Raw genomic sequence first — 9929 nt, forward strand, 5'->3', positions numbered from 1 at the left:
GTTTCATACTGCATGTTCGTGTCCAAACTAGCCAAAGAGGCTTCACAGAAGGATCGCTTGTACTTTTCCCTTTGTGGCCATTTGAGCTTCCCTCTCAGCCCACCGAAAGGTGTCAGGTCGACTTCTCGGCTGGGGTGGCAAAAGGCAATGTCATCATGTTCCCAAAGATTAATTACCAAGGGGTGTGTTTTGTGGTCATGAATGCACAAAATCACAGAAAATTCTTCATCTTGCTTTCAACCACATATTGACGAAACAACCTCAAAAATAACACCATCTCCTGTTGCATCACCAATTTAGGCCAAAACATTTGACACACCATCAAAAATACTTAATCTTTAACTGCTGAAAACATGATAACACCAGGATCTCATGAGATTACAGTGACAGTTAATACAACAAGAAAAGTGAGTGAATCACATGTAATGTTAATCCTAGGCACAAGCTCATCTGGATGATCAATGTCTCGGATGGACTTGATGGTCATTGCAAGGACAAAAGTCAGCAACATAAATTATTAGAGGAAATGGATTTTAAATCTGTGATCACAGCATTATGAGTTCTGTACTCAGATGGGAACACCAAGCAGGTTTCTCATGGGAAGGTGATGATCATTTAGCAACGCTTTAATCAACACGCTTTTTCCACTCAGACTCAGGGACTTTGGTGCTCTTTTAATAATATAATATGATCTTAAAAAAGGAAAATATAGATGGAATAAAAATTATAGAGTGATTCAGGATAATTCTTATGCTGAATACTTTTTGTACAGGTTGGAAGTGGCATCAACATCATGGTGTTGGCACAGGAAATTGAAGGTTGTTTGTACACCAGTGCACGATTGATAATTTACAGGGGTCACATGGAATGCAGGAGTGCCTTTTATACACAGCTGGAAGAAAACCACGAACTTGGAGCATTTACCGTCACTTCAAACCAAATTCTTACACAAAATAAAATAAAATAGCCATAGGTACCCTTATCACAAAAAAATAACTCCATACATTTCAATTGTTGCCAGGCACTGCATCTTGTCAGACGTCGGCAGAGAGCGCACGGGCTTGGAAGAGCGAGTCACGAAGACGGTTTCATGAACATCAAGTCAATACGTTACCACTCTGTGGTTTTTCGGATGCAACGCAGCATAACAGGTGGTTCACTATTTTCGAAGTGGGTCCACACAATGTCAAATCGAATTTCCTGCACTTCAAATACAATGATGGATATTCCAGGCTGAGACCAAAGTTGCTTCAATATCTCTCTCTCCCTCTTTGTACAGAAGTTAGGGGAGGAAGGAAAGGAAAGGGAGTGGGGGTGTTGAGGAGGGCAATGTGGGCATTTTGAGGAAGCTCTTAAATACAGGTATGATTGTCTTTCTTGACGTTGGTCAACATGGTTTATTAAATTATTTAGTGTTATCACATATAGTGAAATTTTTTAAACCTCCATTCTTAATCTGCAATCCAGAACTCGAAATGCCTAAGCCATGCTCTTAACATATTTTTTTTTCCACCAACCCAGACAACTTGCATCCTTTGGGGTGCATGTGAAAGTCTGACCCCAAAACAAAAATGATTAAAAAGAAAGTTTGGTAAAAATTCATCTGCATTTCTGAAAACGTTTCTTCTTTTCTCTGGATTTTTTCTCATACTTACAGAGTTCAGTTCATGAAACTTTTATTTTACACAAAGGAAGAAAAGCCAGCCAATCCAGGCCCAAAGCTGGCGGCCATTCGTATATCACCGTCGGATGAAGCGTAAGGAGACTTGACTACGTGGTTGGCTCCCTCAGCCTCGCCCCTCTCTCCCTCAAGCGAGCACTGAACTTTGGGCCTCAACAGGTCCCTTTGCTGTCGTCGCCAGGAGTTGTAATATGTGGGGTCACTGATGTAGTGGTTTACAAATGAATGTGTGGTGTCTCTTTCCTCTATCTTGTCAGGATCACCCTCTTCTTCACTCTGCAATCAGCCACAGCAAAGCGAAAATCATATTAATTCCCATACATCGGGCAAGGTTATGTTTCCGAGACAACATTTTTGCTGATGCATCTACATTCAACATAACATATACTTAAAATATAACTTTCTGATTGTCAATCAGTGTGCCAAGAAGGGAAAATGTAGTGGGTGAGGGGATATGGATAAAGGCGGACAGGGCGGCATCGCAACTGGTCGAGAGCAGGATAACATAATCCACATTGAAGAGAAATGGAGAAAACTTTGCAAAGGCAAAACTTTGCAATAAGCAAAACTGCACATTGATTCAAAAAAAAAAAATGTGTGACGATAAATGTGATCCACACATCATTTCTGTAGTTCACATTGAAAGCAATTTGGGTGAACCCAGGTACATTTTGTTTAAATAATAATAATAATAATAGTAATGAAAAAATTGTCCTGCACACCATTTGTTTCGGAAAAAATAACTTTTAGCTAGCTTTGCGCGCGCGCACGCACGCACGCACGCACGCACGCACGCACGCACGCACGCACACACACACACACACACACACACACACACTCACTCAAAAAAGTAGCAATACAAACATCACTTGTGGGACAATAACATGGTAATATGTTGGACAAATTAACATTCAGATAAGGATTTGATCCTGGGATCTCAGCACGTTGAGTTGTGTGTGCAGATGGGAATCACAAAGATGTCAATATTTGCCAAATTTCATTTCCTGGCATCGAGCTGACCCATTAACTGTGTTGTTTACAATGAATACGAAATCTTCAAAATCTCTCCACTCAGAAAATTCCTTTTACTTATATTTTTCTGGTTCCAATAACCGTACAGTACTCATCCCCTTCAGTGCATTTGCTTGGCCTATCTCCACAGTTAGGACTTTTCTAATTTATCAGGGTCTTCATATTGTTACGGCTGTGGAAATTCGCATTACACCATAAAGGGCCCTCAGGTGAGATATCTCCATCGGTACGTGTGTAGTTAGCCCAAACCCGTTGTATAGAGGGATTTTTGTGATCCACCCGGGCTGCGACGCTTTGAGTCAGTCGTTTTTCTTTTTCTATCTTTTATTTCAAACAAACAGCATCTCAACAACCACGCCATCCCCATCACAGTGCCAACCACACTGCAACCACGCCACCGCCACCATCTACGCTACCACATCTTCGCCACTACGTCCGCTCCCGAATGGCAAACAAAGGCGCAAAGGAGGGAACTGCGAGGATGCGTAGGTTTCCCCACCTGTTTCTCCCGTTTGACTTCCCCGCACTTTGGAGTGGAGGAGGGGCGATGCAGGTCAAAGGTCAGAGGTCATGTGAAGGAGGGGTCTCATTTTGGGGGAATAATTCTCTGGCCAAGAGCCAAAAACTGACTCCCCTGGCCCCCGCACGGAGCGGGGTGGAGGGAAAGAGTGAGGGAATGCCCTTTTCGGGAACCCCCTCGAAGGAAGGTGGAGCCGAGAATGGGGCGGGGCAAAGGGCGGAGCCTCACGCTATAAAAGACGGACACGGGCGGGGCGCTCTTGAGCCTCTTCCTCTTGGGCGCTTCCTCTTCTGTCTCTTCCTCTTCGTCTTTGCTGGTGGTCTGGTTGGTCTACGGTTGGTTTTTGTGGAGAGTTGGTCTTCCGGAAGAGGTCCTGCGCCCGCGCCTTGGCGAGCGGCCCTGTCACAAAGGCACGGACGGGAGACGCGGGAGTGCCAGTAGTGAGGTGGACCTGCGCGTCTGGACGGCGAGTGCCGGAGAGGGTTCGCCGGCCGCGAGATAGGTCGGGGCCGGGCGCGACCACGCTGACGGTCACGGAAGAGGGACTCACCAGCCATAAAAGGGAAGTCGCGACTTGTTTCTTTCTTTTCCTTCCTTTGCTTTTTGTATAAATGAATGTCGGAGGCGCCTGTCCGACAAGTAGAACTGTTTAAGTGTTGCCGTGTGTACGCGTATTCGGTTGCAGCTCTGCATCGTTTCTTTTGTTTTAATTGCTTTATGTGCATTACTGTATGACTGTAAATACGTGCCTTACGTGCTTGTCTGTGTGTGCGTGTGAATAAAGTGCTTGCTTGTTGAACTGTTCCCGCTCTGCTTCGTCTCTTTTCCTTTTTTATTGACCCTCCATCTTGCATCACGTAAGGGGTTCGTAGTGGGTGCAACATCCCGGTAATTAATCGGAACCGTCAAGGCCGACGATAACACTGCTCGGTTATCACTGTAGCACGGAACGGACCGCTTAAGCGGTTTGTGTCCGGAGTTGGCCTGTGGCGTGGTACGATTGCCCGGTCGACCATCCGCGCAGGTACTTAGGGAGATCGAATTTGGCGAGCGACCCTATCCTGCGCGGGTAGGCAATTGGCACGGTCATGGTGGGGTTAAACCCCCACCCGTGACTAGCTCCCGGCGTTGTTCCGAGAGGGTCACGACAGAATTGTCCATCCGGTGGGCGACGTGCCGCGTTTCGAGTTATATGGCCGTCCACACGCCGGCGGGCGCAAATTCGCAACAATACACTAAAATAATGAATTGGTGTTTGCTTACGTCAAGTCTTGTTGCATTGCCCTTGCTGGTGTGGGTTCAATTCCCAATGCTGCTCAGAAAAGATTTTCACACCCTGCAATTGAGTGCCGACCCATCCAATGTTGGTACATTGTCATGAAAACATTCAAGACTCACCAATAACTCTCTGACAATGTTGTGGGTCTCCACTACAACCAAAAGGAACTCAGAGTCCACATTTAATGGAACAGCTCATGAGCTGGAACAGTACTTTTTAGATCCTCGTGGAGGATCTCAAAGTCTGACTCACGTTGTTGTTCTTCATCTTCTTCTTGTGGACTTTTTTGTTTCACAGCCGACAGTTTTCATCGAAACTTCCTGAAACTTGGCATATATATGTAAAAATACCCTGCGCAGACAGTAACCATCTCGGATTTTGAAAATTCTTCCGAGAAAAAAAGTTGACGTCATAATATCGCCGCTAATGGAAATCGCCTATACCATTATCTCCGAAACTAAGCAAGCTTTTTGAATTTTGTTTGCGGGAATCAAGCTGGGCATTGGTGCAGATAATTTATCGAAAACCTGATACATCACAATGATGTCATATTCGTTTTTATGACGTCATCATTAAGAGGACAAGGATTTTAGCTCATTCAAGCTTGTTAACAAAGTAGTTCAATATCCATAACTTTCATAATGTACTTCTTCATGTTTCCTAATTCGCAGTATGGTGGTGTTCAGGTCAGTTTAGCAAATTACCAGAGTCAGTGTACAACCATTCCAAGGCTAATTGAACAAACAAAAATTAATCAAAGCATTCTGCAATGCAAGAAAGGATTTATGGAATCTTTTACAATGAAACGTGAATATTAATTCCTCCACGACTAAAGTTGTGAATCAAACCCATGCGTAAACACAATGCAAACTTGAACGGCATTCATAGAGCGCATACCTCCGCCAGACTAAATGGTATGTTTTGTAACCCACTGATAGACTAGGTGTGCATCCAGACCTTCACCAAAATCTAATCGGCTTGTTCTTGTCACCTACCCAACTCATCCACCTAGTCTTGTCATGATCCGTCCAAAACGTTTTGAAATATCATGCAATATATAGTTTTGGCTCAATCGCTCAATGGTGAATAATCACTAAACAAATTAAAAAATTCTCATATCCAGATCTGAATCTTCATCAGTATCGAAACAATTCGACCTTGTCACACACCGAACCCGTCCAACAAGTTTCATCTGAATCTGTCAATAACTTTTTGAGATACCCTGCTCACAGACAGACAAACAGGGGTGAAAACATAATCTCCATCCACTGGGAATGAGATCTTTTCCACAGAATTGTGCCAAGGAAACACGTCTTTCAAAACGCATGCAGTCGATGAAAGCGATACAACTGTTTGTGTTGTACAGGAGAAGCCGTGAAATGCAGGAAGAACAAGCAAACGCACAACCTTGGCATACATGAGAGCAAGACAAATCATTCATGTAAATCAGGGTATGGTCTTGCAAAGGCAATGATAAAAATTATGCACAGGCTTCTGAAGGAGATATGCAAAATGCAGCTCCTCTGACGCCAGAAATGCGTTTCATTTGTCTGTTTTGGATGTTTAGAAAAAGAAAACAGAACAAGTTTTGCAACAGAGGAACTGTTAAGAACGGCATCCATCTTGTGCATTCTCTCAGTTCAAATGGCAAGCTTTCATGAAAGTCCATAACTACAGTCTTAGCTAACAAGTTGTACAAGGCCGTGTTTCCTTAACACGATAAGGCAGAACGAGATCAGGTCACGCTGGGAAAAATATATATCTCAGACATATCCTCAGGTGAAAATTGGAAGCACAGTGCCCAGGAACTATTGACTGACGACACCGTGTTCACACAATATTTTCATTTCTGCTCATGAAGAAATGAACAAATATATATCGTCACAAATGGCATCGGGTCATTCCGTTTGCCAGAAACACATTTTAGATGCCATGTGCAGCACGATATTAAAGCAAACCAGCGACTTGTCTATACAATATATATATATATATATATATATATATATATATATATATATATATATATATATATATATATATATATATATATATATATATATATATATATATATAAGCAAGAATTGCACAAATTAGACTTGCAATCGGTGTCTCATGTCTTTTTCCTCCACCAGTAGTTTGGAGGTTCATCGAGTACAGTAGTGTTTTGTTATAATGAACAGATACATTTCCCGAGACTTGGCGCACTGAAAGTTCATTAAACCGAGACCACCCCTGCCCACCTTCAAATCCACCGCTCTGCAGCCTCACCCACCGCTCCAGGGAATGGAAAACAAACAAACGTATAAAAACACAAATAAATAAACAATAAAGTGCTCCGTAATGTTCAGGATATGCTTGTGTAACACTGCTTATCATATTTCCTGCGCCATGTCTCGGCAATGGATTGCTTTGGATGATGTTCTCTCGTATGCTCCACCTCGTATGAACCATTACTGATCTCAGTTTTCTCACTGGACCTTTCCTCTTGTCTTTTCATGATAGTTTCTCAACTTTTCGCAAGGCAGGCTGCAGAAACATCTCTCGATGCTAATCTTCAATAATAATCCATCTACCTGGAACATGTCTTTTAATGTGGGAAAGATCAATACTCTCACCTTCTTCCTCCATCATGGCCTGGCTATCAAAATCTCCATTTTATTTTTGTCGTCAGCCTCTGGAGTTTCTGTGTCTCACCTTCAGATTTAACCTTTCTTGGGCATGGATACCTCTCATCTGACCACCAGGTTATCATTCTCCACAGGGCCAAATCCATTTGGACTAGTGCTCCCCACGCCAGACTCTCACACAGGAATGATCGAGACAAAGGGCCTGTTCCTGTTTAAAACACATCGTGATGTTTTTAAACTTCCACAATAATGGCTGTAAAAACCGTTTCTATAAAATGAGAAACAAACATTTAATGTAACAGAAAGGCAAGAAATATAAGATTTTAATATTTAATGGAGAAAACTTTTTACCGCAAGAAGGGTGGGGAAGGGGGGGGGGGTGCATGTGTTGTCTCACTGCCCCACCATGAGGATGTTTCCTTCTACCCTCTGTCGACTCCACCATGAGCATAGACTTTGCAAGAAAAATAAAAAGATAACATATTCAATCGAAAAGATTCACAAACATAATGTAACTCGACAGCACTGAGGCCTGTTTCCTTTGGATGTCCTGACCGTCGGAACGCTGTTGCCTTTCATACTTCAAAAGGGCACTCGGTGCGAGACAAACAGCAAGATGGGAGTGTAAATATTTATACCGAAGCAGTCCGTGCTGAAAGCCACCCTACCATTGGCTCGGCCTCGGGGAATTACAAATAAAGCCTCGGTCCAATTATGGTCGATTATAATCGTTTCCTCCCAAAAGCAGGCATGGTTTTGTGGAATGTTTTTTTTTTTCTTCCATGGACAAGCTTTAACATCAATAATGCAGAAAATTCCTCCTGCAAACCTAACCAACTATGGGATTAAGCATTATAAAGATGATTTAATTCAGAATAGATAATTCCGTTGGCGTTCCACCGCCTTCAATGCAAATCCTGCAACAAAACAATTTCAATATCTTTCAAAAGCATCGTAGCGCAAATTAACCGCGAATCCTCCACATTTACATTTAAGGAATGGCTTCATCCAGGTACGGTGAAGAATGAATCCACAATGTGAGTGATGCAACCCCCGTGTTTCTTATTTTAGGAAAGCATGTGCTCCATTTGCTTGCCAAAGGGCATGCCTGTTTAAAAGTGAGCGAAGCACTGAGGGAAGCGAGGTCAGCATAAGAGAAAGCGAAAGAAGCCTAATGAGACGTTTGTTATTTGTTTTTTTTTTATTACGCCACTGGCGAGAAGCACATTCCAGCTCAAACCTTCCGTAAAATCCACAGATCTAGTTGTGCATGCCTGAGTGTTTTGGCCATGCATTTACGAAAATGCCGGCGTCCCGTTTGTAACAATCCCATCGGTAATAAAGCAGAGGCTGGCTTGGAGTACACAATGTTTTGGGGAACAATTGTCCAGACGGAAATGCTTATGGGTGGGAAATGGCTTCCAGATACCATGGCTTGAACAGAAGGGAGTCTTTGGCTCCCAGAAATCTTTGTAACAAACAGCAGACTGTGTGTCTGCGACAGTAGCTACGCACAAAAAAATGCACTGCAACAGAGGCCTGATGGGGGAGGATAACTCAACGGAAGTCAAAAGTCTCACCATGTTAGGAGGTTACGTCCTGATACTCAGTAGTTTGTCAACTCAAGCCCTGATAACTTTGGATCTCTGCGGCAATAGTGAAGCAAGGCTCTAAGTGGGTGGAACTGGGAGGTCGGTGGTTGCAAGGTGATGCAAAGGCTAACTGGAATATAAACAGGAAAAGTTCAGAGATGTTTGGTCGTATTGTAGCTAAATGATTGGGAAGAAGTATGGCGAGGGAAACAGTTGGAGTTTCAAAAAGGATGTTTGCTGCTTTGAAAAATATTTTGTCCCCTATTACTCTATTGTGTCTTTTTCTAATGTGACTGGTGGTGCCTTCTCTCTTTTATACAAGTTTGTTTCTTTTTTACAAGACAAGAGAGGAATATTGTAAGAAGAAAATTATTGCTACTTTCAATGCTACTTGATAAGATAATTGGAGTATTAATGTTTTGAAATCATCATGCGTTGTGTTGTATGGTATTATCACCACTGCACATGATCCACAGGAAGAATCTTTTCTTTATCAGGATACATACAAACTTGTCATTGGTAAAGAGTTTGGATTAATAAAAAGAGTTTGGATTAATTTTTTTTAAGTTTGCATGAATAAAAAGAGTTTGGATTCATCGAAAGCAATCACGGAGTCCAGGGGAGTGTGAGGTTTTGCTTCACCAACACTATTCATGAGGTTCGTTAGGCAAAAGATTGGCACAAGGAGTTCAACATAAAGAAATGTAACATGCTGGGGATGTGGAGGAGTAATGAAAATAGAGATTATATGATGCAAGGGGCAGTGTTGGTGCGCGTGACACAGGAGAAGGATCTCGGGGTGGTCATAGATATGGGAGGTAAGGGGACAGCACAGTGCCAGGCAGCTATAGGTAATGCAAATAGGGTTTTAGGTTTTATACGGAGGGGTATAAATTATAATTAAAATGGGAAAAAAAAAAGTGTTAACACTGTCCAGAAATTTCGTGAGACCTCACCTAAAATATTGTGTACAGTCTTTGTCACCAAATCTGAGGAGGCACATAGCTGTGAAAGAGGGGGTTCAGTGTAGGTACATTGATTCCAGAGCCAGGTAGACTAAGCTACGAGGAGCGGCTGAAGGACACAGGACTTTATATATGAATTTCATTTCAGTCTCAAGTTTCAGAAACTTCTGGGATCACTCTTAATGAAACACGGATAAGAACATTATCAGCACATCAACCGTTTTTTCCTTTAA

The 9929-nt window shown here is 42.6% G+C and overlaps 1 protein-coding gene across 4 annotated transcripts in view; it reads right to left on the minus strand.

The window, feature by feature from the left end:
* Positions 1-605: 605 nt before the first annotated feature.
* The window catches only part of LOC147022221 (protein sidekick-2-like), a 676300-nt gene continuing 666976 nt past the window's right edge, over positions 606-9929 (minus strand). For all 4 annotated transcript variants that reach the window (XM_085892916.1, XM_085892915.1, XM_085892914.1 and 1 more), the window contains one exon: positions 606-1957. In XM_085892916.1, the coding sequence (XP_085749042.1) occupies positions 1682-1957 (276 nt within the window). In that variant the 3' untranslated portion in view covers positions 606-1681. The remainder of the gene's footprint in view (positions 1958-9929) is intronic.

The sequence above is a fragment of the Eptatretus burgeri genome, chromosome 8, assembly GCF_056783735.1.
Source record: "Eptatretus burgeri isolate ZD-2024b chromosome 8, Ebu_testis_v1, whole genome shotgun sequence".
In the NCBI taxonomy this organism is placed as follows: Eukaryota; Metazoa; Chordata; class Myxini; order Myxiniformes; family Myxinidae; genus Eptatretus; species Eptatretus burgeri.